The sequence below is a fragment of the Balearica regulorum genome, chromosome 18, assembly GCF_011004875.1.
Source record: "Balearica regulorum gibbericeps isolate bBalReg1 chromosome 18, bBalReg1.pri, whole genome shotgun sequence".
NCBI classification, from domain to species: domain Eukaryota; kingdom Metazoa; phylum Chordata; class Aves; order Gruiformes; family Gruidae; genus Balearica; species Balearica regulorum.
The window spans coordinates 8,208,107-8,233,034 of NC_046201.1; the positions used below are offsets into that span (position 1 = coordinate 8,208,107).

At 56.3% G+C, this 24,928-nt stretch overlaps 4 protein-coding genes across 17 annotated transcripts in view; 2 read left to right on the forward strand and 2 right to left on the reverse strand.

Moving 5' to 3' along the window:
* Positions 1-388: 388 nt before the first annotated feature.
* On the reverse strand, positions 389-5,512 carry GALK1 (galactokinase 1). Of its 2 annotated transcripts, XM_075770612.1 has the most exons (8): positions 5,329-5,512; positions 4,309-4,498; positions 3,849-3,968; positions 3,203-3,338; positions 2,611-2,792; positions 2,225-2,375; positions 1,613-1,775; positions 389-586 (listed from the first exon to the last, which is right to left on the reverse strand). In XM_075770612.1, the coding sequence occupies exons 1-8, from the start codon at positions 5,494-5,496 to the stop codon at positions 515-517; spliced, it is 1,182 nt and encodes a 393-aa protein (XP_075626727.1). In that variant the 5' UTR covers positions 5,497-5,512; the 3' UTR covers positions 389-514. The 2 variants fall into 2 exon arrangements, with proteins under 2 accessions (XP_075626727.1, XP_075626728.1); XM_075770613.1 differs by lacking the exon at positions 3,849-3,968.
* Positions 5,513-6,301: 789 nt separating this feature from the next.
* Positions 6,302-13,238, forward strand: LOC142604354 (uncharacterized). 7 transcript variants are annotated; one of them, XM_075770448.1, is made up of 16 exons: positions 6,302-6,399; positions 6,745-6,852; positions 6,936-7,008; positions 7,161-7,317; positions 7,402-7,447; positions 8,309-8,367; positions 8,474-8,509; positions 9,544-9,596; positions 9,860-9,992; positions 10,073-10,269; positions 10,491-10,536; positions 10,637-10,702; positions 11,253-11,312; positions 11,481-11,563; positions 11,733-11,827; positions 12,742-13,238. In XM_075770448.1, the coding sequence occupies exons 1-16, from the start codon at positions 6,363-6,365 to the stop codon at positions 12,774-12,776; spliced, it is 1,284 nt and encodes a 427-aa protein (XP_075626563.1). In that variant the 5' UTR covers positions 6,302-6,362; the 3' UTR covers positions 12,777-13,238. The 7 variants fall into 7 exon arrangements, 5 of the variants coding, with proteins under 5 accessions (XP_075626563.1, XP_075626565.1, XP_075626564.1 ...); XR_012838218.1 differs by lacking the exon at positions 11,481-11,563; XR_012838219.1 differs by lacking the exon at positions 12,742-13,238 and having other exon boundaries at positions 10,491-10,541; positions 11,733-11,786.
* A 626-nt stretch (positions 13,239-13,864) lies between these two features.
* Positions 13,865-15,646, reverse strand: H3-3B (H3.3 histone B). The gene is made up of 4 exons (XM_075770478.1): positions 15,522-15,646; positions 14,897-15,038; positions 14,662-14,815; positions 13,865-14,564 (listed from the first exon to the last, which is right to left on the reverse strand). The coding sequence occupies exons 2-4, from the start codon at positions 15,022-15,024 to the stop codon at positions 14,436-14,438; spliced, it is 411 nt and encodes a 136-aa protein (XP_075626593.1). The 5' UTR covers positions 15,025-15,038; positions 15,522-15,646; the 3' UTR covers positions 13,865-14,435.
* A 3,636-nt stretch (positions 15,647-19,282) lies between these two features.
* The window catches only part of UNK (unk zinc finger), a 44,221-nt gene continuing 38,575 nt past the window's right edge, over positions 19,283-24,928 (forward strand). For 3 of the 7 annotated variants that reach the window (XM_075771039.1, XM_075771041.1, XM_075771042.1), the window contains exon 1: positions 19,283-19,534. In XM_075771039.1, coding sequence (XP_075627154.1) covers positions 19,437-19,534 — 98 coding nt within the window. In that variant the 5' untranslated portion in view covers positions 19,283-19,436. The remainder of the gene's footprint in view (positions 19,535-24,928) is intronic. The other 4 variants (XM_075771037.1, XM_075771040.1, XM_075771043.1 and 1 more) reach the window with 2 other exon arrangements.

Below are 24,928 nucleotides of genomic sequence, written 5' to 3' on the forward strand. Positions count from 1 at the left end.
CCACTCTGACTGTGGGTCTTTGATTAGATGGCTTCCTATTGCACTCAATAAATGTTTTCTCTACAGTCTGCCTCTTCCCTTTTCTTTAGAAAAAAAAAAAAAATTTAAAAAAAATCATCCCCCCTCCAATACTCTCCATCTGCAGCAGCAGATGAAGGCCACGTGCCAGAAGCAGATACCCAAGCAGCGGTTTCTGCCAAGCATCAGTGCCTGCTGCTCCTCCACTGCCATCCCCTCCTGTGACTGCAGCTCCAGTGGCACTACTGAACACTGCGTCCCCCGTAATGGCTCGTTACACCAGTACGAACTGGAGTTAAACCAGCCTCCTCCGAGGAAAGGTCCCCAGTGATTTTTGGTGTCAGAGCTCGGCTCAGGTGGGCGCTGAACGACTGTGCAAATGTTTTGCATTTATTAGGGAAATGATGCAGATGGACAAAGTGATTCCTTTGCGAAGCGAGGAAAGCAGCTGCCCCTCGGAGGGAGGGGATCCCAGGCCAGGCGAGGTGTCGCTCCTCTACAAGGGCAGCACCTTTGCCCCTCCGGAGGGTTTGGTGAGGTAGAAGGTGGCTGTGCCGCTGTATTTCTCCTAGGAGACAAGAGGAGCAGAAAGTGCTGTGCTCTGGGGCTGTACCGTGCTGCAGCAAGGGGCCAGGCTGGGGATGCCAGAGCCAGGAGAAAGGCTCAGCATAGCCCTGCGTCTGGCCCTGCCACCTACAGCAGCCACGGGAGAGGCTTTTTGGGGACAGCATGTTGTCCTGGCCGCTGCCTGGGGTCCCTTGGTCCATGCACAGCATGGGGCAGGGAGGCTATCGACACATCCCCAGGCTCACCCTTCAGCAGCTGTTCTCCCTGACTTTTTCCAACCCCTTTTTGAGGCTGCTGATGCCGCCGACCTCCACCGCCAGCTCTGTGCAGGGCTTTCTCGGCTCTGCTTTTCTCCTAAAGCTCATCCAGTGGTCGCTGGTTCTTGTTTTAGAGGAATACCCCTATCTACCCCCTTCACTGTTTTGTAACTCCTGGTCACGTTCCCTCTCTCCCAGCTTCTCATCAGATGGCAGAGGCACAGCCCTTTCAGTCTCATTTCAGACATCGTCCTCTGCCCCTTCTTTATCCCCCCTCCTCTTTACAGGGCGCACCATGATCTCACACAGCAGCAAAATGAGGCTCTGCCTCATTCACAGCCCCCGTTTCCTAACACCTCCATTTTGCTGGCGTTTTCAGCTACCAGTGCACGCTGAGCTGCGGCTTTAGAGAACATTGATGACAGCACCAAGATCTTTCCTGGGTTATGACTGCTGGCATTACCTAAGCTCAACTTGAATTACTTTTCCCCGGATAGATTTAGCCTTCCTGAAGCTCATCCAGCACCTTTTCAGTCACTTTCTCAATGCAGCGAGGTCCCTGGGCAGCACTCTGCGACCAGCACGGCGCTGAACTGCCTGCAAGAGCTTAGTAGCATCAACAGACTTGGGGCTATCCCCACGCAGCACTGGATGGGCTACACCAACCCGAGTGCCTCGGGAGCGCAGCTTCAATGGCATCCCCGGGCCGTGCCCCTGAGTGTTTCCTTGGGATCTTTAAGTCAATCTCCAGGCACTTTTCTGGCATGTACCTTGATGTGGTGCTGGGCTCTCTCTGCAGCACCGGCCTCTAGCAGAGTCACCGTGCAGCCTCCGAAGCCTCCCCCGGTCATCCTGCTGCCATAAACCCCATCGACCTCCAGGGCTGCTGCTACCAGCTCATCCAGCTCCGGGCAGCTCACTTCATAGTCATCCCTGCAGAGAGGAGACCCGTGGTCAGCCCTGTCCTGCACCCCGGCCATAGCCCCTGCACCATGAACAGCTGAAACGTGCATCTTGGTGTATCCGTTGCTGTAGCAAACTGCAGCGATGCAGGACGCCGCAGATCCTGGTCCAGCTCTCTGCCTGTAAGTGCACATATACAGGAGCAAGGCTGTGAGCATCAGGGACCTGCTGGGCGCTGCTGTAAGCAGTGCACGTCTGTAACGTATGTGACCGGCTGTCTCATCCCAGCACCCCCCTTGGTGCAGAAGCCTGTGGGGCTTTTCTTAAAACTCCCCGTCAGGCTGAGCTGTGAGAGGTGCTGGACAGGACATGGCCCTGGCTGCCCCCAGTGCTGCACCCATGGGCAAAGAAACCCCATGAGGACCCGACATCCGTGCCCCCAGTGCAGCCTGCCCTGCCCAGAGGTGGTAGATCTTCACCTGAGGGAGTTGTGACTCTCCACCATCAGCCTCCCAAATGTCTTGTAGTCCCTGTCCTGCAGTGCTTGTGCTGCCTGGACTGTCCGTGCTATCTCACCGATGACATGCCTGGCCCGCTGGTACACCTCCTCGCCCAGCCGGCTCCTGGATGCTGTGGAGGTACGCACATCCTTGCAGCGAAACCACTTGAGTCTGTGGGATGCTGCTGGGGGTGAGCACGGCCGCATCCCGAAACCCTGCGTCTCCACTCGTGACACGCTCCTGTCCCAGCGCAAACATCCATCCATCCACCCAGGTGCTGCCCCGCAGTCTCAGCTTGTGCCATGGGGCACCGAGCTCCTGCTGCCCCGAGGAGCAGCCAGAGCCAAGGGAGGGACCGTCCCCACCTTCCAGCTCAGCCATGGTGGCATCTCGCAGGCTGGCCTTGCCGAGCGCCGCTGCTGCCTCCTCGCACTGCCGCCGGCGTGTGGGGTACTCGCTGCCCGTCAGCGTGTGCCGCACGTTGGAGTTGGTGATGAGGACGGCTAAGTTGGCATCAGTCAGCGGAACGAGCACGGTCTCCAGGGACCTGCAGCGAGAGCTCAGCACAGTTCGTGTGCCTGTCCCCCTGCTGCTCCAGCCCTCGGCCATCCGGGGAGAGGCCATGTGGCAGGCAGCTCCTGCCTCCGCAGAGGCAAAGTTCACATGGTTTAGGATTTCGCTCGAGCATTTCACTCCCAATTATTAGTCCCATGATGGACCCTAGCGACTTTGCAGGAAAGACAGCCCAGGCAAGTAGCAGAAAGGATGCAGGAGGAGGAATCAAGACACAGGAATTAAAACGCAGGGAGCCCCAGCCCCGCAATGAGATTTTGGGCTGGGTTCAGGGTTTAACCCCTCCCTGCACTCCTGCATTTATTTCATGGCCATGGGACTAGCTCGTCCCTGCCTGCCTGAGGAGATGGGCACGGTGCTGTGAGCTCAGTGCTCGGCCCTGACCTGCAGTCAATGAGCAGTGCGTGGCCCTCCTTGCCCATCACGGATATGAACTGGTCCATGATCCCGCAGGGCATGCCGGCAAATGTGTGCTCCGCTTTCTGGCACGCCAGCGCCTTGGCTGCCAAATCACCATCATCTGTGCCAGAGTAGAGAGGTGCAGGTTAGCAGCTCTGGGACCTTTGCCCCTTGCCTCAGAGCAGGGGGAGCAAACACGAAGATAAAGAGTTGCTTTCCCATGGAACGGGGTTTAGCTAAAGCATCAGCTGCAGGTGCTTGCTCCTGCACCAGTGTACGGCATCCATGCCAACGTGGGTCTCTGGATCCAGCTGGATGCAATAATTTGACACCAGTGTCTCAGATCTCTCCATTTTTGGGGACATGAGGGTGGGGAGATGCTGCTGCCAAGGGAACATCCTCTCATCCCCCTGGCCAGCCCCAGGGGTGGTCCATGGGCTTTAGAGGCATGGCCAGGTCAGGCTGGGTGAGACGGAGGAGCCCCATAGCCACAGTGGTGCCAGCTCCAGCTGCAGCAGGGGACTGTGACCCACTCCACAGTGGCATTTCCCCAAAGGCTGTGGGATCCCCTTCATCCCGGCTCCCACCCGGGAATGGAGGTGCCAGGGGCCAGGACCGGCTGCTGCCTTACCGGGGCAGAGCTGCTGGAGGAAGGTGTAAGTAGCCACCTCCAGAGCGGCCGAGCTGGAGAGGCCCCCGCCCAGGGGGATGTCACTGGCTATCACGGCGCTGAAGCCCGGCACGGGACCACCTGCGGGAACAGAAGGGAGGGGGGGAGCCAGGAGCCCCTGCAGGGCTGGGGGCTGCCCTGCCCCACAGCTCAGGGGGAGCTGACAGAGAGGACCCCCTGTCCGATATCCCATTTTAAAATGCAGGATGACCCACGGCAGAGTGTGACCCAGGCATCCCACCCCCCCCCCCCAAACACAGGGGTCTGTGGAGCTGAAAGTGTCTCTGCTGGAGCCTGGCCCCAGCAGCAGCTGCAGGATTGCACCAGCACTGAAGAGCCCCTGGAGCACACCAAAAGCCACGTGCTGAGCACCGGCCCCACACGATGGGGGCTCTGACCTGCCCGGCAGCCTGGGCCTTACCCCGGTAGTGCTGGATGACGCCCTTGACGTAGTTGGCCCAGCGCGGCTGTCCTGGGCTCAGAGGGCTGCCTTGGCGGGGAGCCGGGAACTGCACCCTGTGGGGCTCATCCGCCTCCGCCGAGGTGGTGAGGATGGAGATGGTCCCATCCTGCGCGGGGGATCCCACCAGCACCGTCCCCAGCTGCAGGGCCTGGGAGAGGGGGGAAGGTGGACAGACCCTGCAGCATCCCTTGGAGCATCCCCAGGGGCAGGGGACAGCTGTGGCCACTTCAACCCTCCGCTGGCAGCACCCAACATGTGTTACCCTTAACTCTGTCCGGCAGAGCCGCCAGCCCCCACCGCACAGTCCAGCTCAGCACAGCATTAAACTTTCTGGCTATTTAATGCCACACAGTGTCAGTCTTAGCACCAAACCGTTGTGACTGACCACCCCAGCTCAGTGCCAGGGTGCTACACCAGCCACTCCAGGGGAGTGGAAACCCATGATGAGGCCGTGAGAGGCTTCGGGAAGTTTTCTTTCCTGCAGAGGAATTCAGCTGACCTGCTCCCACGCTCCTCAGCCTCAAAATAATAAGCTGTAGGTTTGATTTAGGACTGAGCGGGGGCTTCTCCACCAAGCTGAAGGAGGGCAGGAAGCCCCAGCTGCTTTGAGTCATCTCTGCCACCAAAACATCCCTCTCCGGGAACGGAGAATCGTTTAACGGGGTGGCAGAAAAGACCCCTCGAAGAGGCGGTCGGGGAGGGGGAATCACACCCCACACCCCCCGCAGTGAGTCAGGAGCCGGTCCGTGGGGTGCTGCCCCCGGTGCTCCGGGCCCCGTTCCGACCTCCGGTGGTCCCGGGCGCGGTGGGGGAATCCCGGGGGATCCCGCAGGGTCCTAGGCGGGGGATCTCGGGGGGGCATCCAGGGGCAGACGGGTGGCGGGACGGCGGCCGGGGACTCCCCGGAGGCTGCAGAGAGGACCCGGAAGGCGGATACCGAGGGATCACGGGGCCGGGGCGGCGGAGCACAGCCCTTACCATGGGCAGCACGAAGCCGCCGTTGTAGTCGGTGTGCTCGCCGATGAGGTTAACCCGGGCGGGGGCCCACGCCGCCAGCACCGCCGCCCCCCCGAAAGCCGCTTCGTGCGCCCGGCGGGCGGCCGCCAGCAGCGGGAGCGACCGGGGCTCCGACACCGCCTCCGCCATGGCCGCTCCGCACCGCCCCCGGTCCCGCACCGCCCCCGGTCCCGCACCGCCCCCGGTCCTGCACCGCCCCTGAGCTCCGCACCGCCCCCGAGCTCCGCACCGCCCCCGGTCCCGCACCGCCCCCGAGCTCCGCACCGCCCCCGGTCCCGCACCGCCCCTGAGCTCCGCCGGCGGCCGGGCTCGCAGTGCCGGCGCTGCGGGGTCGCGGCGGAGCCGGGGAGCCCTTCCCGGTCCACGCAGCCCCTTCCCACGGGCCGTGCGCGCCCCTGGCTGCGGCCTCGGAAAGCTGCGGGTGCGTGGGCATTTCTATAGGCAGAGCGAGAGTCACGCCTGTGCACACCCCTGTGTGTACCTGTGGCGGTGCCAGTACCTGGGACTGGTACATCTATCTATACCCGTATCCACATCCGACTGCCCGCGTTGTACTAACATATGTACAGACATATATGTATGTATGCGCACCGGTGTCTCTGTTATATACGCGTTTTATGCCAATACATATGCCAATGTATGTGTTTTATATACATGTACGGATATACAGATATATATATGCCAATGTCTGTGGTACACCTATGCCCGCCAACGCCTGTCTATGCTTTTTATTTCTGTACAGGTTCACGTAGATATGCTGGTGTGCTGTAAGAGCCTAGCTATGTGGAGGGCGACAGATTCCTGCCTGTGCCCATGTAGCGATGTCCCTCGGTACGTGCCCGCGCCCGGCCCCGGGTGGGTGTGAGCCACGAGGGTTCACGCCCCCCCCGTGGGGCCGGGCTGCTCCGCTCCCGGGGCGGGGCCCGTTCCCGGTTCCCGGTTCCCGCCCGGCCGCAGCCGCCGCCGCGGGACCCCCTGGGCGGGTGGAGGAGCCCATGGCCGGGAAGGAGCCGCTGCTGAGCGCCTTTAAAGGTGAGCGTGGCCCCCCTGGGGACCGGTACCCGCTTCCTCCGGTAGCCCTTGCCCGGGGGCCCGGCCCCTCGCTGCACCGGTTTGGCTGGACCGACGGCCGGGGGGGCTCCGGGGGCCGCCGTGGCAGGGCCAGCCCCGTCGCCTGACCCGGTGTTTGCACCGGGCTTGGCTTTGAGGAAGTTTACCTGAACTTCTGCCCGGTGCGGGAGGGGGGTCATATCCTGCTGGGGTGTGCTGCAGCACCAGCGACCCACCCTGGAGCTGTGCACAGGGCTGTTCCCGTGGGTGCCCCTCCCATCCCCGGCTGGGGCACCCATGGGTGCTGATATTCTCCCCTCACTGCAGGCGGGGTGCTGCGGCTGCGGGAGGGCGGGGGGCCCTGCACGGACACCTCGCCGCACCTTGCCTCCCTCTGCCAGCTGCTGGAGAGCATCCTGCGCAAGGGGCTGCGGCGTGAGTGGCCCTTCTGCCCGGGCGGGGGGTGGCAGCGTCCCAGTGCCTGCGGCGAGGGGCCTCCTGCTCCCTTTCTCCTGCAGAGCCGGCCTGGGGCTTCAGGAGACGGGATTACTGGCACTGGCTGGAGCAGCTTCCCGCAGGGGATGGCGGCAGGTGAGCAGCTCTGAGCCGGGCTGGGGGTGAAAAACCGAGCCATGGTGGCATCCATCGTGACGTGCTTATCCCAAAAACCCCGGGTATGGGGAGGATGTTCCCGCACACCGCCAAGCTTTCATTCCCAAGCTGCTTCCCTTCTCCCCAAACAGGCCGACCCCTCTCTCCATCAGCATCCAGAAAGCAGGCAGCTGTGAGAAGGTGCGGACGGCGCAGGGCCACGGGCGGTACTTTCTGCGCTTGGCTCTGCAGGGGAAGGTGCTGGCAGCGGCCGTGCGGGAGCTGGCACGGACCCCCCGGCTCCTGGAGGTGCAGCACACAGCGGGGAGCCGCTACCGGTGGGTAACAGGCAGCGAAACAGCGGCATAATGGTGGTGTTCCTCTGTGTTTCAGTTTTATGATCCAGTGAGCTCCATCCTCAGCAACGAAGACCTCCTGGGTAAGACGGCAGCTCCTCCGACGTGGGATGTAACCTGCCCCAAGGCAGCTCTCACAGGGGTTACAGCACCGCGCTGCTGTGGGGAGGAAGGAAAATAGTGCACTGTGATTTTTTTCTAAGCCAAACTTAGCGGTAAAATCTAAATATCCCGCTGTAGCGATGCAAAAAGAGGTGTAAATATTTAAACATGGTTTGAATTCATCTAAGGTTGGTGTTAGTATCATAGGATAGGAAAATAGCTTCCGAAGCGTCTTTTGTGTTATTTCTTTGGGAGCCCTCAGTGGCTGGGCCCAGGCTGCGGTCCCCTGTGAGGGGTCACATCGGGGGTTTGGTGCCGTAATGGCTTTGTTGCCTTGAGACACTGCGCTCCTCTGTCCACAGCCATGCTCCTCGGGGGGCCAGGCCAGGGTGAAAGCCTTTAATCTTTTGATTATGATAAATAACCCCATGTTAAACCTGTACCTACCTTATAAATCACTTGTGCTGCTGGTGCATGAGCAGATTGCAGATCTCCGTCAGTGTAATTACAGGAGAGCCCAGGCAGCTTTGCTGCATTTAGGGGGAGAAATGGAGAGAAAGTTGCTGGTCAGCAGCATTTGCTGTGAGCCTTGGTCTGATTTTGGGGAAATCGGGCATCGAGCTGCAGCGCTTCTCCCCCCGTGCCAGCAGCAGGAGCTCAGGACAAGCCTCCAGCAGCAGCCTGGGTGCTGCGGTGCTGGGATGCTCTCAGGACCTCACTCCCCAGGGCTCATTAGTTACGCCGAAAATGGCTTTACTCAGACCTCTGCCATGTCCCCCGCGAGGCTGCGGCTGCCGGGAGCCCCTTGGTGACACTGCCTCTCCGTCCCCATCCCTCTGCAGAGCCTTTCCTCTCGCTGCTGCTGGTGGTGACAGAGATGGATTTCTCCCTGGACCTGCAGGTACGGTGACAAATCGGTGGGGTGGTGGCCGGCGGATGGCTGCTGGTGTGGGGCCCTGGCCCCTTTCTTGCGGGGACCGATGGCGCTGACACTCCTTTGTTTGCAGAATTGCAGTTTCTTGGACGAAAGCTGGCTGCTGCCGGTAAGAGCTCATCTCTCCCCAGAGCCGCCCTTCTGCCACCTGGCCCTCGCTGAAAAGTCAAATGAGGAAGCTAAGGAATGATTTGGTGGGGAGGGATTGCCACCCAACTCACCCCCAGCTGTGGCCGGGCAGAATCGGCTCAGGTTCACCAGCACGAGCAGAGCTGCCTCTGCCACCGAGGTTGGATCCTGCCGGCTGCCTGCGCTGTCACCAGGAGCAGATCCCAGCGTTCCTGGGAGTAAAACCGAGCAAGAGTAGTACCCAGGCCTAAATTGTTGACAAAAATGAAGATTTCCCATGCTTCCTTCCCTGATTTCTTGCTAAAAAAATCACCGTTTCCCTCGGCTGACGCAGATTATGTGTCAGTTGGTTTCACTCTTGGTTTCGTTCAGTGAAATATCGGTGCATCTAATGAGAACGGTGGGGATGCCTTGATGTCTCTTAAAAATTAAGAGAATCCATCTGCTGCCTTTTTAACCCGAAAGACTCCCCAAAAAAGGCTCCAGGTGGCTTTGGGGTTGGTCGCAGTGCGCACTGAGCTGCGGCACTGCCGCGGAGGCTGGGATCCCACTGGCTTTTGGGCATTTCTAACAGCAAGCGCTCCCAGCCAAACTGGCCGCGTTTCAGGTCCCTGGCTAATGCGATGTGACAGTAAGTGCTGCTGCAAACAGCAGTGGCTTTGGGGAGGGGCGGCAGCACTCCCCCGGCTGCGTGGGGCAAGGGAGGAGGGCTCCTTGCTGAGTTAAGGGTTCACGTGCTGCTTTGCCATCCCATCCATCTGGCAGGTTTGTTCCCCCCCCCCCAGGGTCTGGGCACAGCTAAATCCCAGGAGAGGACAGGGGCAAGCAGCCACTGACGGTCCTGGCTCAACCTGGGGCACTGGGACCAGCCTCTCCTGGGGCTCCTGAAGCCCTGGTCTGGCATCAGCGCCAGAAATGATCCATGGCAAGGGGTTTCCGTCCTCTCCCTCATCCTGGGCATGCTCCTTGGGCAACCGCTGGCCAAGGCCACTGTCACTGGCCACTCTCTTGCAGGTGTGCATCACTTATGAGACAGTCCCGTGCCGAGTGCTGGGCATGGTGCTCAGGTAGGAGCCATTGATCCTCCTCTCTGCTCTCCAGTGGGATCTGGACAGCATAGCACTCAAAAACCCCCCAAAAAGGGGAGAGAAATACCCCATTGAGAGCATCAGGGCTGTCTTGGGTGCTTTTCTCCCCACCCACTCAGTCTCGCTGGTATCTGCTGTCCGTGGGGTGGCTTTTCTCTGCCTCTGTGTACTGGAGAACCATTGCTGGTGGTATGAAAGGGCTGAGTCCCCAGGGCTGAGCCGGGGGTTGGCTGCACCCCCAGGTATGTAGACGGCCGAGTCTTTGTCACCGAGGTGCTCCCCGAGAGCCAGGCAGAGGTGGACGAGGTGGTGCTGGCCGGTGACGTCCTCGACGAGATCAATGGCTGCTCCCTGAGAAACGCCTACAGCGGGCAGGTGGGTGGGCACGGAGAGCTGCCGTGTCTCCTCCTCTCCTGCCCCCATCCTCCCCTCTGCTTCCCCCACCCTCCCTCCAGGCCGGGGCCGTGCTGCAGAAGCTGAAGGGACAACCGCTCAGCCTCCGCCTGCTGCGGTGGCGGTGGCACGACGGGGGAATCTATGAGCCGCTGCTGCCCTACCTGGAGATCCTGAAGGAGAAGGAGCCCCGCTTCCAGCTCCAGCGCGGCCCCCGGCGCAGGGGCGAGGGGGAGCCACAGAGGCTGCAGGGGGGCAGGTAGGGTCGGGGCTGTGGGGACCCCCTGGGCTGAGCTGGGGGTCCCGGCATTGGGGCAGTCCCGTGCCCACACTATCCCCAGTCTCGGCTCAAGGGTGTGGGACCAAAGGTGCCCCGTGGCCTGGGGGCGATGGGGGGCTGTGAGCACCCTCCCCTGCAAAGAGCAGGCGGATGCTGTGCAGGGTCCTTGCTCTGATGCCCCCAAGCCCTTTCCTCCCCAGGCTGCTCTACAACCTGTGGTACCTGGGCCGGACCAGCGTTGGGACGGTGAGGTGATGGGTCAGAGACATGCTGAGGGGTAAATCATCTCTTCTGGGTTTCTTTTTACATGTCCGTGGGTTATTCCTTCCTTCCTGCTCTGTTTCAGTACGGGGGCAAAGAGGTGCTGGACCAGGCCATCCCTGCCGTGCTGGAGAGGCACGTGGCACCACGGGTGAGCGATGGGGCTGGGGGCACCCCGGGAAGGGCTTGGTGAGAAAACTGCAGCGATATCCCCTCTGCCTGGGGATATTTCCTCCTGCCAGCTCCAGGTTTGCTTGGCCTGGCTGAGTCTTTGACCCCCCCCACCCCTGTGAGCGGTTGGGTTGTTTGGTTTTGGGTTGTTTTTGGGGTTTTTTTTGTTAGAAACAGATCTGCAGCCAGGATAGGAAAGTGAGTTAAGGGGAGGAAAAAAAATAAATAAAATACAACCACCTGCAGGAAAGCACTTGGAAAACTGGGGGGGGGGGGCTGATCCTGGTTCCAGGGGTGCTTTAGGGCTCAGGTCACTGTTACTTGAGCCTTCAGGGGGTGGTTTGTGAAGATTTAAGTGTGAGAGCACTGGGCGGTGACAAAAAGAGCAGCACAGAGAAAACTCCTTGAAAAAGCTGTGTTTGTGTTTCATCACCTCTGCTTTAATAATCTCTCTCTTCTAAGTGTCTTATTAAAAATAGAGTTCGGACACTGTGATGATCGGGGTTTCTTCCCCTCCATCCCCCATTCAGGAGGTTTTATTTGATGTGAAGGAAGCAGAAGTCCTCGTACAGGAGAAGACCTCCTCCAAGGTGAGTGAGTGAGCGACACCCAAGGTCTGGCTGAGAGCAGATACAAGAAAAAAACCGGTGATTCCCGAGGCTGCCGATCTCACGGTGCAAGGAGCCTGGCTGGAGGGGTCGGGGACGACAAGGACCGACTGCAGCCCCCACGGCCATCTCCCCCCGTCCCCTGCGCAGCTCCTGTGCCGCTACCCCTACCCCACGATCTCCTGTGTGGGACGCTGCCTGGACAGCAGCAATGTATTCGCCTTCTGCGTGGCGTAAGTGTTGCCTGCGGGCCCTGGGAGGGGGGATTATAGAGGGATGCGGGTCTTAGAAAATAAACAAGCTCCGTCCAGACCGGCCGCAGGGTCTCTGGTGTGGTTACAAGCCAGGGCTGGGCTTTCGGAGCCGCTCGCTGCTGGCTGATGTACGTGTTTCCATTTTTAGTGCTTCCCCAGAGAGCCCTGACGGGAGCGTGTTCGACTGTCTGGTGTTCGCATCGAGTTCTGAGCAAGAATGCGAGGAAATCATCAAGAGAATTGGTAAGGGAATGGTTTATGTCTTCAGATATCATCACAGTGAGCTTGTGGAATACCAAGAATTGTGATTCTGGTCCAGCACATGCAAGATCTAACTTCATTTCTTTTTGTTGAGGTTACTGAGATGAATAGATACTTTGATAGAGTTTTCTGGTGGGTTTGGGATTTGTGGGGTTGTGGTGGTTTGGTTTTTTTTTTTTTTTCCTGGGGGGTGGTGGTGTTTTGTGGGTTTTGGTTTTTCTTGGTTTACTTTTTTTTGTTTTGGGTTGTTTTTTTTAAGAACTGCTAGACAATGATTTTATTTTAAGAACCAGCTTCTAGGCATACCCAGATGGTTCATTGTTTCCACTAAGAACTTGGAGGAAACATTGTTTTCGAGGGATGTTATTTTAAAAACGTACTTTTCCTTCAGGAGCCCAGCCTGCTACTGCAGTTTAGCACCAAATCAAGCATTCCCAAATCCTGTCACCTGGAATCCTTATTTGTAACCTGCCTCATTGCAAGCTGTGTGGTGCTCCCAAATTCTGTGGCTCCTGGGCCACCAAGGCCCCTCAGGTTTCTGAAGGGGACATCCCTACCAGGTGTCCCCTCAACAGGCTGTACCCACGGGTTGATCCACCCGAGATCCCTTAGCATCAACTAAAGTTTGAGATGGTGCTTAACATTGAGCCAGACTTTTAAAGCAATTGAGATGCAAGGAAATCTTTTCCCCTACAAGTGTAGCAGTAAGGAAAATAGTTGTTCTAAAATGATCCAAGATGAGGTTTTAAACATGTTTTTGGCAGCTCTGTGGCAGATTTAATAACAGTGTTATTAACCAGTGGCTGTGTTTGTTCCAAGCACACTTGGAGCGGTGTAGGGAAGGGTGTTGAAGCTGTTGTGAAAGAGCACAGGGTAAGGAGCGCCTGTTCCTCCAGCTGCAGGGTTTAAGCACACAGAGTGGTTTGTCTGATAAGGGAGAGCCCTGGCTCCGGCCCACAGCTGTCCAGCAGCACCCCCAGCGATGCTGGTCCCAGAGCAGGAGTCAGGATGGTTTTCAAACTGCTTTGGGCTGTGGAAGTCTGTGCTGTGAATGTGTCCGGTCTTCAAACAATTGTGCAGCCAGCCTGTGGTGACTTACCCCCTGGTCCCTGGTATAAACCATTGCTCTTCTTCCTCCTGAAATGCCACTTCTGCTGTATTGTTCCTAATTTCACTGAAATAAATCAAGCTGGGCTAGCTCAACTACTTCCCTGTGCTACTCTTCTGTGCCAACTCCAGCCCTACTAGTGCAGCCTGTTCTTGAAGAGCTGAGGAGAGCCAGCCTCGCACTTCAATTTAGATGTTAATTACCACTTCCAGCTGTAGTCTGAGCAGCTTTCCCCCACCACAACCTGACACAGTACTGCTGAGAAAACCAGACCTGTTTGAAGGTGTGAGTACAATCCTATTTCATCAGAAAAGCTTACATGGGAAATGAGAATCCTGCCCAGCACCCATTCCGGTTTGCTTCACAGCCTGTATGCTCTCAGGCTGTGTAATTAGCTTTTTTACTTGCTGGAAATAATAACAGCAGCTGGCTGCTCCTATTAACTGGGATCCCACAGAAACTGTGGGGCTGCAGATACTGCTCAGGTAGGTTTGCTTCAGGCAGACCAGTCACACCACCACATCTACTGGGAAGGAGAAGAAAAAGCTTAATGCTAGAGTTGTGCCTTAAGAGCTGACACTAATAAGCAGTTAAGCTTTAATAAAAAAAAAAAACAAACCAGAAGTCCCCCCCAAAAGGCTGGTGCCCAGGCCTGTCAGTCCAGCTATTCCTCCTCTGCCCTGCAGCTGCAGGGCTCAGCTCCGCTTTTGCTGGCCAAGAGTGATGACTCAACTTGCACAAAGCCTCCAAAAACCTCAGGGAGAGCCAAGGCAAGTTCCCCAGTCTGTTGACAGACAAAAATTAAGTTGCCACAGCAGCAGTCTGGGATTACAGGAGGGACTGCTCACCTCCTGGAGCCAGGAGGAAGCTGCTTCAAGCCCATACAAACCAAATGACAAAGACTCCTCACATGTGAATGTAAAACATTTAATTTAAAAATGTTGACACTACAATATATAAAATAGCTATTATAAATGCACATAGTGTATTCTATAGCTGCCAGGTTTACGTTTTTAGGAAACTGTAAGTTACACTGTGGTTAAGACTTGTAGTTTCACCCTCTGAAAAAGTCCACATTTGATCACAGTGATGTATGGTCAGACTAACAGCCCCAATTGTTAAACACTTGGATCAAGTCATAACCAGTTTTATTGCAAAAGGACCCTGTACACATTTATATCAATTCTAGTACCTTACAAGTTTAGCTACCCAACAAGTCATTAACATACAGAAACATGCATGAGAAGCAAGAAAGATCACCCATCCCTTCTGCATATTAGCAACTTGTCACTCCTGAGCAACAAGGCTCACATCACTGAGGTTTATGTGAACAGTCACTTTTAGCATTCATCCTGAGTGAAAGATGGAATGACTTAAGTACAAATGCAACATATTATAAACAATTTCTTACAAAAAAGTCACAAATTAAAACCAAAGTATTTTACAGAATTTACTACAAAACACCATAAAAACAGCCTTCACTTAAGCCCTCTCCCCCCGTATCCTGCGAGCCAACTGGATATCTTTGGGCATGATGGTGACTCTCTTGGCATGGATGGCGCACAGGTTTGTATCTTCAAACAGACCCACCAGATATGCTTCGCTGGCCTCCTGTTTCAAGAGCACAAGAAGAAATGTCGTTAGAAACCCTCAGCGAAGCAGGCTCAGCATCACGAGCGCCAAGGCCCAGCAGGCCGCTAAGCAATACCTGCAGCGCACCGATGGCTGCACTCTGGAACCTCAAGTCTGTTTTGAAGTCTTGGGCGATTTCCCTGACCAGCCGCTGGAAGGGCAGCTTGCGGATCAGCAGCTCCGTGGACTTCTGGTAGCGACGAATCTCACGGAGGGCGACGGTGCCCGGCCTGGTTGGAGGAGGGAGCGGGTGAGCCGGGGCAGGGGCTGCGGCAGCGCCGGGCCGTGCCGTGCCGTACCGGCGGCCTTACCTGTAGCGGTGAGGCTTCTTGACGCCGCCAGTAGAGGGGGCGCTTTTCCGGGCCGCCTTGGTGGCCAGCTGCTTGCGCGGAGCCTTCCCCCCAGTGGACTTGCGGGCGGTCTGCTTTGTACGGGCCATTTCTCTTCACTTACCTACGGGGACAGGCACGCGTGACACGGGGCCCAGCTCTCTCTATCCCCGCGACAACACTACCCGCCAGGCCCGGCGACGCGGCGTCTCCCCCCCCGTCCCCAATCCCCTCAAGCCCCAAGAGCGGCAGATGTCGGCGAGCTGCCCCCCCCCTCCCCCGCCGCTGAGACGGGCAGGCGGCCAGCGGTCTCCCCCGGGAGGGGAAGGAGGAGTCACGGTTCCCCCTCCACCCCCGCTTCGCGTCGTGGCCCGACCGCTCCCCTCCCCGGGGGAAGCGGACTGAGTCACGCCGCCTCCTTCTTCCTCCCGGGCCGCCCCGAAGACAACGGGGGGGGGGGGGGGAGGGGGGGGATGGGAACCGGCCGTGACTCAGGGCACGTAGGCAAGGCCCGGCCTGCCTGCCAGGCTCTAGGCGAAACCAAGGCCGCCAACGGCCACGCAGCACCGCCGCCCGCCACGGAACGCGCCCGACGCTCGACACTCACCGCTCGGAGAAGAAGGAAGCACCGGTACCGGTAGTGCTGCGCACCGAAGCCTGCGCTGCTCGTGCCACGACCCACTCCACAGCCAACCAACCCCTCACTGCGCCCTCCCCGCCGCGGGGACACGCATTTTATAGCGGGGGCGGCACACGGCGCGGTGACCTCACAATGCCTGGAAGCAGCGCGCCGTACAATTGGCCGGGACCTCCGCCGGCGCCGTGGCGTCACCACACACAAAGGCCGTGCTCCGGTTCCTCGGCGCTGATTGGGCGCATACCCGGCCGCTGATTGGTTGTTAAAGTAGGCATCCGATTGGGTATTGTGAGGCGACAAGGAGCCAATCGACGGCGAGCGGGCGCTCTGCGCCCTGATTGGACGAAACAGGGCACGGTTTGGATCCTACCCTTTGTTGCAAAGCTCCACAATGGGAAGTCAATAGGAGCGGGGCGAGCGGTGGCGGGGCGCGGCGGGGCGGCGGGTTCCCCCGGGCACCCCCCGGCCGGCCCCGGCGGCCCCCGCCGCCTCCCGGCCCGCTTTCCCCCCCTCCCGCCCCCTCCAGAAAGCGCCTTTTGCTGGCGTGTGGTGCGGAGGCGCCTGGCGGGGGGCTGCGAGCGCCGAGGGCCGGGCCAGGCCTCGGGGCCGCCCGGGGCGGGGGGGCGGCGGTGGTGTCTCCCGTCGTCGTTCCCCCCCCGCCGCCTCCACCTCCACCTCCCCCGGGAGCCGCAGCGAGCGAGGCCGCGGGGAGCGGCGCCCACCCGGGCAAGGAGCGGGAGCCTCCGGTGTGCGGCCGTTCGCTCGGAGCCCGCGATCATCCCCCCACCCCCCGGACTCGCGGGTGTCGGCGGGGCCGAGTGAAGCCCCTCGGAGGGAGGCAGGCTCCGGCAGCGCCTCCGGCATTTCTTGCCTGGTTTTATCCGTGCAGCAGCCTGGGAGCGCTTCTCACGGGACTCACTGGGACTGGGCAGCCCTGCTGGTCCGTGACCCCCCCAGAGTCGGGGGGAGCCTGGCCCTTGGCCCTGAAGCCACCGCGGGCCATGCGCCTGCCCTGGGAGCCGGCCTGGGCGCGGGCGGGGGGGGAGGCTGCGCCCCTCTGCGCCCCAAATCCCACTGACTTTGTAGGTCGCCTTCAAACTCCAATGCTAAAGCAAATTGCAAAGTTTCATTGCAAGTGGAAAGCCAGAATCGACGTTCCCTAGATGTTGGCAGCATCTAGGAAGAGAAAGAACAAATAAAAGATTGTCTTTTGGCACAATTCGCTGCCTTAAGACTTATACCTCACTATATATTATTATTTCATTGTATTTGTAGCGACTGCTGGGAGCAGAGTCAGGTCCCTGCCCCCATGGGAAGGGTACCACGATCAGGAAGAACAGGTCCCAAATGCCCTGCAGTTGTAGCACGCAGAATACATAGTGAACACAAACAAGACGCCTGCTTAACTGCCGCTCCTAAAGGTATCCGTGAGCTCCGCAAACTGGAGCGCAGCTGTAACCCCACAGACTTTGCACGAGGTTCTGCATCCTCCCCGAACGCGTGAGCCTGTCGGGCCAACACCCGGCGCGGCGGGCAGAGCAAGGATTGCCGCGGCGCAGGAGCTCGGCACGTAGGGAGCGTGTCTCTTGCTCCTCCGCCTGCTCGGGTAAGTCAAGCAAACACGCGCCAATATGGTGCGACAGGACCGTCACGTGTGCCAGGGCTGGGGCTGCTGGAGGGACATCGTCTCCTGCTGATCTCCTCTGCCTCTGGTCCTCATTTTCACATTGATTTGCTTTCTGGTAAAGGAAAATGTTAATTATTTATCAGAGACAAAAAGCTGTGTATCAATGGAGTGATTTGGGAGGGGTAGGTAGAGTCATTTGTGTTGTACATGTTTTGGAAAGTCTGAAGTAAATAATTCCCCCTTCATCTGAGTTGCTCACACTTAGGAAGAAGAAATCCAGAAACCTGTTCTGATGATAACAGCATGTACTGTAAATTTGTTATTTTTAAGAGTGTACTCCACCATCACTAATGCCAGGAGCCCAGTGCTTAATGTTTGTCACCAGGAGTTGAGAGGCTCCTTCCATATTTCCTCTCCCATGGTTTTGGAGCGGTGGCTGCTTATGCTTCTAATTTTACAGATACTTTTGGTTATTTTTTTTTTTGTTGTTCTCTTAAGACCTGGAGAAAAGCTGTGCATCCTCTTGGATGGACCAGGCTGAGCGAAAGGCGTACACGCCGAAGATGGGGAGAGCAAACGAGCTCACGTTAACACGGACCTGCACAAAGATGGAAGTAAACACGCCCTGGGCACACGTACCTGGCGTGTCCTAAGCATTTCTGTATTGCTTGGCAGAGCAGGCGGTGAGTTGTCCCGACTGTGAAACAAAAGAGAGCCAGAAGAGGAAACAGTGTCACTACCGGATTGTCAATTAAACATCAGCGAACAAGGATTCGAGTCCATGGTTTCCGATGGTGTTTTCAGTGCGATTCGTTGATAGTTGAAGGGTTTTTTTCCGCAGGTTCATCGGTGACGGTGATTTTATGTTGGGTATATCGGTATGTATATGTGGACATTAACTGAAATACCTCCACGCATACTGACTTAGGAAAAGGTGTCCTACTTGACCAAGAGCTGCGTAATTATAGTACTCCAGCCTCTCGCGGAGGGTTGTTAGGTGAGTAAGGAGGTATTGATATCCTATGACTTATTTCTCCAAATGCAGGGGAATAGGCTATTAAACCACCCCAGTAAAAGCCTGCCCACAGTAGGTGCTGAATCAGTGTAAATGAGAACTAAAAAATTATTCCCCTCCCCAAAACTGCTGCATGGGCAGCACGCAGACCAGGCTCGAAAGTTTATTATTAACATTGTTCACCCCGTGTGTGCTGGCAGAGTTAAAAAAAGGTGTTTGCCTTATAAATCCTTGCTGCCCTTTACCACACAGCTGGAGGATCCCAGCGAGGGAAGCGGTTCTGTGTGGAGCCCAAGAGATCAAAGTCCTATTAAAAGAAACTCGTATCATTTCCTCCCCTGGGAGAGAAGTTAATTTACGGAGGAAGCTCTTCGCATGGGAATTCAGCCGCGTCCTTGGACACGGCTTCTTCAGAGGGGGAATTTCTCCTGGGGGAGGACAGGGAGCCCGTGCGATCCCCTGATGACCCAGCATCCAGGGGCCTTTGGTGTCACCTACTCGGAGGTAGGTTCTCCATGCGGCCTGCTGGGCCGCCTTCCTCCTCCTCCTCCTCGGGACTGAGTGCTATTCCCAGGCACTTCCTGGACAGCGTTGTCCCGTGGGTGGGGAAGGCCGTGGAGCGCTGAGAGATGCCAACACTAAAATAACCCTTGGGCCAGGACACCATGCTCTCGTGTCCACGTTCAGTCCCTGAGGCGGAGGGAAGGGGGGGAAGGAAGGAAGTGAGGCCACTTGCCACAAATAACTCCTCATCCTCTCACTGGCCTCTGGGCCCAGCCTTCCCTGCGCCCTGCCTTGCCTGCCTGGAGGGGCTCGGTGCCGCCCCCGGGGCCCGGTGCCGCCCCCAGCCTCGGGCCTTTCCTCGGGGCCTGCCCCCGGTGATGGAGCCTCGCAGCGGGCGCGATGCCGCCCCGCCGCCTGGGGGCGCCCTGGCGCGTTGCCCCCCTCCTCCCCGGACTACAAGTCCCGTCTTCCCCCACGCGACAGGAAGTGAGGAGCAGCGCCGCCGCGGGGCGCCTCTGGGAGTTGTAGTCCCGCCGGCCGGAAGCCGCCGCCCGCCGCGTCCCGGGTTGGCGGAGCGCGCGCGCGCGGCGGGACTACAAGTCCCACCCCGCCCCGCGCACCGGGGCGGCAATGGCGGCGGCGGCGCCTGCGCGCGGTTCCCTCCGTGCGGACCGCGCAGAGTGAATAATAAAGGTCTCCTCGGCGGTAGCGGCGGCGGCGGGAGCGGAAGGCAGGAGGCATGTCCAAGGGCTCGGTGGCGAGCGGCTCCGCCGCGGCCGGGCCGGCGAGCGCCGCCAGCGCGCTGCAGGCGCAGCCCGAGAAGCCGCAGCACTACACGTACGTAGCGAGAGCTTCCCCGCCGCCGCCCGCCCGCGCGCCAACACGCGCCTGACGTCAGCGGGCAGCGTGCGGCACGCGCGCACGGAGACCCGCCGCCCGCCCGCGCGGCACCGGCTGGAACCGGCCCCAGCCAGCGCGGGCCGGCGGGTCCCGCCTGCGGGGGGGGGGGGGGGAAGGGGGCGGGGGATGAGCGGCTCCCCCTCCCCCCGCGGGTCGCGCCGACCGTGATGCACCGGGGCGGCGGGGGCACCGGCGGCCTCGGCCTCCCCCGGGGGTCTGCGGGGAGGCCCCGGCCCCTGGGGCGGGTCGGCCGCCATGGCAGCGCCGGCCGTCGTCGCTGCGCCCTGCTGCCCTCACGCCGGGGTGGTGGCGGCCCCTTCCCCCGGGCCCGCGCGTGTCTCGCCTCAGGCGTGGAAGTGACACGCGTGGCGGTGGTGGCGCTTTTGGGGTTTTGGGCCCCTCGCGTCCTGCTGCCTGGGGCTGTCACCCCGGTCCGCCACCCCCTGAGGAGGCCTGGGGGCTCCTCGGGCGCCTGTGGAGGGAGGCGGCGTGAGGAGATGGGCGCTGTGTTGCGCTGGGGTCCCGCAGGACGGGAACCCTGCCGGCGTGGGCCTCGTGCTGCCGGTGCGCGAGGGGTGGCTCCAGTGGGGTCCCTCGTCCGGCAGGCGTCTTTGAGAAGCTGCCGTGTGCAACCTGTGGGAATGTTTTACACGCGCGTGTGAGGAACATCCTTCTTAGGAAACGTTACATGAAAATCACAAGAAGTGCTTGTCCTGTTCCCGCCTTTTCTTACACCGCTCGGGCGCGATTCCTCCGTGAAGGAAACGCGCACCCACCGTGTCGCCTCTGTCGCTGGGGATGGTGCCTCAGGCTTGTTGCTGGAATGTGTCTTCCCTAAGAGAAAAAACGCCAGTTCACTGCCTTGTCCCAAGGATGTGTGACCTCCTGGAGCTTGTGCTGTGCGAGTGTGGCCTGTGATGAGTTGTTTGGGTTGGAAGTCGTGGCGATGATATTCAAATGTCCTTTTGCAATAGGGGTAATGGGGTGGATCGAGCGAGCGGTGTCTTTGCGAGGATGCGCTAGTGATGGATGTGTAAAGGATGGAAATAGCTCAGGTGTTCCCTGTCCTTAAAAAACATTTGGGACTGTTCCTGGTGAACAAAATACGTGTGCCGAGCTGTCTACCCTTATCATCTCAGGGTGTTGTCTGCATACAGAAAAAATGTTGTACAAATTACCCGTATCTCTCGCTTGTGTTGATGCCCCCACCCAAAAAGAGAGGTTCAGAGCATGGTCTGTGTTCTTTTAGTTTGCATTTTCATAAAGCTGCTGATGGGCTTCTTCCCTGCATTCACACTATGATACGTGGAATAAACAGAGCCACAAGAAGCGCAGAAGCACGGTTCCGTGCGACCTGTGTGTCTGCTGCAGGGCTCACAGGCTGTTTCATGTCCTCTTCCTTTGGACACCAAGTCTGTGGCAGAACGAGGGCTTCGAGGTTCTATGTCCATCGTGAAGATCCTGTTGTGATCTTCAGGGAGCTGGCAAGTCACAGCCTCAGAGGTTACTTTATTTCTGGTGGTGACTACAGTTAAAGTTTGATAGCTTTATAGGAGAAATTGGTGTGAAGGAGCCTGCTGGGACTGTTGCTGTAGTGGTAAAAGAGGGTACAGGGCCCATCCTTCGAGCTGGAGTGATGCCAACAACAGAGAAGCGATGGGTCAAAAGTGAGAGAGGGAAGAACCCAGGTGGCAAGGAGATGAGGTAGGGAGATTATGAGTACACTAGGTAGAGGAAGACAAAGATGATAACGGGGCTAAGCATGGCTGTGGAAACAAGGATATCAAAGATTAGGAAAGAAACTGGAAGAAAGAGTTCAAAAAAATGGGAGAAGAAGGAAGGCCGGGACCTGATAGCTGAAAAGGACAGAGAAGGAAAATGGGACAGCATGGAACAAAGGTGGTGGTGCGATTAGCTTCTTTCCAGAGGGCAAAACTTGTATTTTCAGATGGATGCTAAAAATATTGCAGTGAAAACAGTTGTAGAGAAGCTGAATAACCATAAGTGAAGGATGGGTTTGGGGGCTGCGGAGTGCTGACAGCGGGATGTGAGCCATACTTTGAAAGTCTTGGATTTGTACACTAGGTCACATCATACTGTAAACCTCCTTCTGATAACATATGGGAACTTATTTGGTGGTCGTTCATGTGAACGAGTTGTATGTTGTCAAAATGTAAATATTTTCTTCCTTTTTTTTTCCCTTAAATACAGTTTGTTTCCATAAAATGACATGAAGGTTACAAGTTGTAAACTCCAGTAAGCGTAATTATCTGCATACTTTGCTGTTCCCTGGGGACAGGCAATCTGGCGCTGGGGATCTCTGTCTTGGAAAGTTTTGGTTGTATTTGTTGGGAAATGTTCCAATTCCTGTATTAGTGTCGATTTCTAAACTCTTGGTATTATTTGCATGAGATTTTTAGGTACGTTGAACTGCAGTTCTAGATCCTGTGAGATCCTGTTCTAGATGTACAGCAAAAGAAAATCTGGAAAAAAATAGACTTAATGATGCTATCTGACACCTTTGGCACTGTTTGCTAGCGGAAGAAGAGCCTAAAAAACCCCTTTGATTGTGTCCTTGGTAGCAGTTGTAGCATGCAGCGGGATACTCCTGGAGACCGTGTCATTCGGGTATACGCCAAACTTTGCTATTTAATTATGAACGGCGTGTTTCTTATCTGGGGATCTGGTATTCTGTTTGTAGGATTCAAGTGAGTAATGAAAATCTCAACAATTGTTGTTGTGTTCTTTCTGGGTTGCTGGATTACAGCTTTCTGCGTCTGGCTGTTCCTCGCGATCCCGCGGCTCCTGTAGCGGGATGAGGTCAGTGTGTTCCTCACACACAAAGGGGTGAGGTGAGCTCGTTTCCGGGGTACCTGCGGTCTGGCGTGGCTTTGATCCGCTTCGGGCGATGTGCTGTGCAGGGGTTAGCTGATTGCTCGTAGTGGGAAATGGGTTTGGTTTGGGTACGCTCTGTTAAACCTCAGCCAAGTATTGACTTTGCAGCATTTCTGAGCTCTAGCTGGCACGGTTATTTCTGCGTGCATCTATCTCTGTCTTTAATGTGTTATCTACAAATGTGGATCGAGGCTGAGTTCAAAGAAACTGAAAGCAAGCAATCAGTCACTTGGAGTTGTAGGTACTGGGTATTATGGCGTAGTTTGGTTTTGGTATGGTCTATCCATTCAGCTCTTGCTGTCTTCATTGGTTTTCAGTCAGGCTGGACTCTAATTGTGAATTGTAAATATTGCATCCGCTGCTTGGGTGTTTATTGATCTGGCAGAATTTAGGTAAGTGAAAGTGGAGCAGTCCTTTGTTCGCTGTGCATTCACCTGAAAGTCACACTGTTTAATAACTGCAGGAAAGCAAACATTCAGGTGAAGATGAATTAACCCATTTAATAAAAAAATCCAAGAGTGCCTTCATTCTAGCCTATTCAAAATACACATGCTCAAAGGCAGTGTTGAAAATATTCTGATTTAGCTGATAAACTCTTTGGAACACAGATTTGTTGAGCATAACCCAGATTGTCGCTACTCAAGATAATTCTCTTGAGTGTACCTGTCTTAAATATGAGCAGCCATCCTGTAAATAAACTTCAGGTTTCCGTGTCTCCGCAGGCTGTATGCTCACTTGAGTTCTGGACCGAGATGCCTGGGAGCACATCCCATCCTCCTTTGTCCTATAGCAAGATAATCTTTGCGATTATGCCTTTGCAGCGTAAAAGACAAAACCCCTTGTCTTTCCTTTTGCACGAGGAGGGGGGAATTGTGGGAAATTCCTGAAGGATTAGTACCCTGGAAGTAGTGCTAGAACTACATCCACGCGTTTGGTCGGGCTGTCACGTTAGGGACTTGCACTCACCCAAGCTTTATTTTACAACCATTTCGATGCCAGCCATTTCGAGGCAGAAGGACTAGTGCACTTGAGTGAAGGATGCTTTAAGTGAGGATGAAAACCAGGTTGGTGCAAAGCTTAAGTTACAGCTCAAATCAAAGACACTTTTGTATCTGCATGTTTTGCGCCTTGTCTGGCAGTTTCTCGGCCTTAAATAGGAACTCCGATTAGGACAGTGATGGAAATATGGGTGAAGAAGAAATAAAAATAGCAAGATCATAGGTGGACTTGGATTTCAACGAAGCACTTGCACGCACAGTCTTATTTATCTCAAAATCTTATGTTTAAATTCTTACTCAAAACCAATGGCACACAAAAAACACACCTCAAGGCATTTGTAGTAGCAGAGAGTAATTCTTATCTTCTTATCAGTGGACAGTGTCTTATCACTGGCAGGGCGAACACAGCATGTCTGATCTCAGATGTACAGACTGACTGTCTGTGGAAAGAAAACCAAAAACCAGATGTGTAGCTAACACGTTTTCAGAGTTGTTGATTTTTTTTTATAAGTGGCTTGCTCTTCTAGGACTCGTAGCATTGTTTGCATAGTCTGTTAGATTATGCTTTGGATTGGGTGGTCTTCACAACCTAGCAAATATGTTTAGGCTTTTGAAGCTGTTTTTAGAAACCTTTTGTGTTCTTTTTAAACCATCGGATCTCTTAAAATAACAAACTGTTGCCCTAATTCTGCTTTGGTTTTACTGGTGACAACCCTTAGATCAATAAGCTGATACGGACTTACACAAAGATAGAAACTGGCCCTGTTGTTTGAACAAACAAAAACGTGAACAAACAAAACCCCCCACAAACAACCCAGAAAACTCCCCATGCATTTCTAGGTTTCAGGTTTTGTAATACCTTTGGAGATAGCTAGGAAAGCACAGAATAAGTCAGTACTTCTAAACCAGGGACTTACCAGCTGTCTACTACATCGTTACCTGTACGTGTCACCTTATCAGGCAAGTATAAGCTGGTTATTATTGCTATGTTCTTTAAGTCTATGTGAACTTCACTGAATACAAGTCCACTGCAAACTGTTATTAGGAAGTGTGAATAGTTACAGGAAGTTGGAAATATAAAGTACTGGAGTGCTAACAGGAAGAGCTGCCTTCACAGTATGTGCTTACCACTGAACATATACACTGGAAAATAACACTCTAGATTTTATGGTTCCTCAAAGGATGAGTGGTGAAAGCCTGCAGCTTGCAAGATGGGCTAGTGGGCGGTGTGGCTCATTTGCCCAATGAGTACAGGCTCCGCGCTGCCCTGCTGATCAATGCACGTGGTGAGGCCATAACATATTTCTTCTCCTGTGTGTTGAAGTGGGACTGGAGCTGTGGTTTGCTCGCTACGTTTGTGTTTAGTAAGCGAGTACTTTTGGATATCAGAAGTGACAGGGAATTCACAAATGGATAACTGCTCTATAGGTGACATATA

Coding starts and splice junctions, on each gene's coding strand:
- GALK1 (XM_075770612.1), bottom strand. CDS start 5,496: ATGGCGGAGGCGGTGTCGGAGCCCCGGTCGCTCCCGCTGCTGGCGGCC. Junction 3,339..3,848: donor CCTCCAGCAGCTCTGCCCCG/GTAAGGCAGCAG, acceptor ACTCTGGCACAG/ATGATGGTGATTTGGCAGCC. Junction 587..1,612: donor GAGCCCAGCACCACATCAAG/GTACATGCCAGA, acceptor CTTGTCTCCTAG/GAGAAATACAGCGGCACAGC.
- LOC142604354 (XM_075770448.1), top strand. CDS start 6,363: ATGGCCGGGAAGGAGCCGCTGCTGAGCGCCTTTAAAG. Junction 7,009..7,160: donor CCCGCAGGGGATGGCGGCAG/GTGAGCAGCTCT, acceptor CTCCCCAAACAG/GCCGACCCCTCTCTCCATCA. Junction 10,537..10,636: donor GCCGGACCAGCGTTGGGACG/GTGAGGTGATGG, acceptor GCTCTGTTTCAG/TACGGGGGCAAAGAGGTGCT.
- H3-3B (XM_075770478.1), bottom strand. CDS start 15,024: ATGGCCCGTACAAAGCAGACCGCCCGCAAGTCCACTGGGGGGAAGGCT. Junction 14,816..14,896: donor AAGAAGCCTCACCGCTACAG/GTAAGGCCGCCG, acceptor TCCTCCAACCAG/GCCGGGCACCGTCGCCCTCC. Junction 14,565..14,661: donor CAGCCATCGGTGCGCTGCAG/GTATTGCTTAGC, acceptor CTCTTGAAACAG/GAGGCCAGCGAAGCATATCT.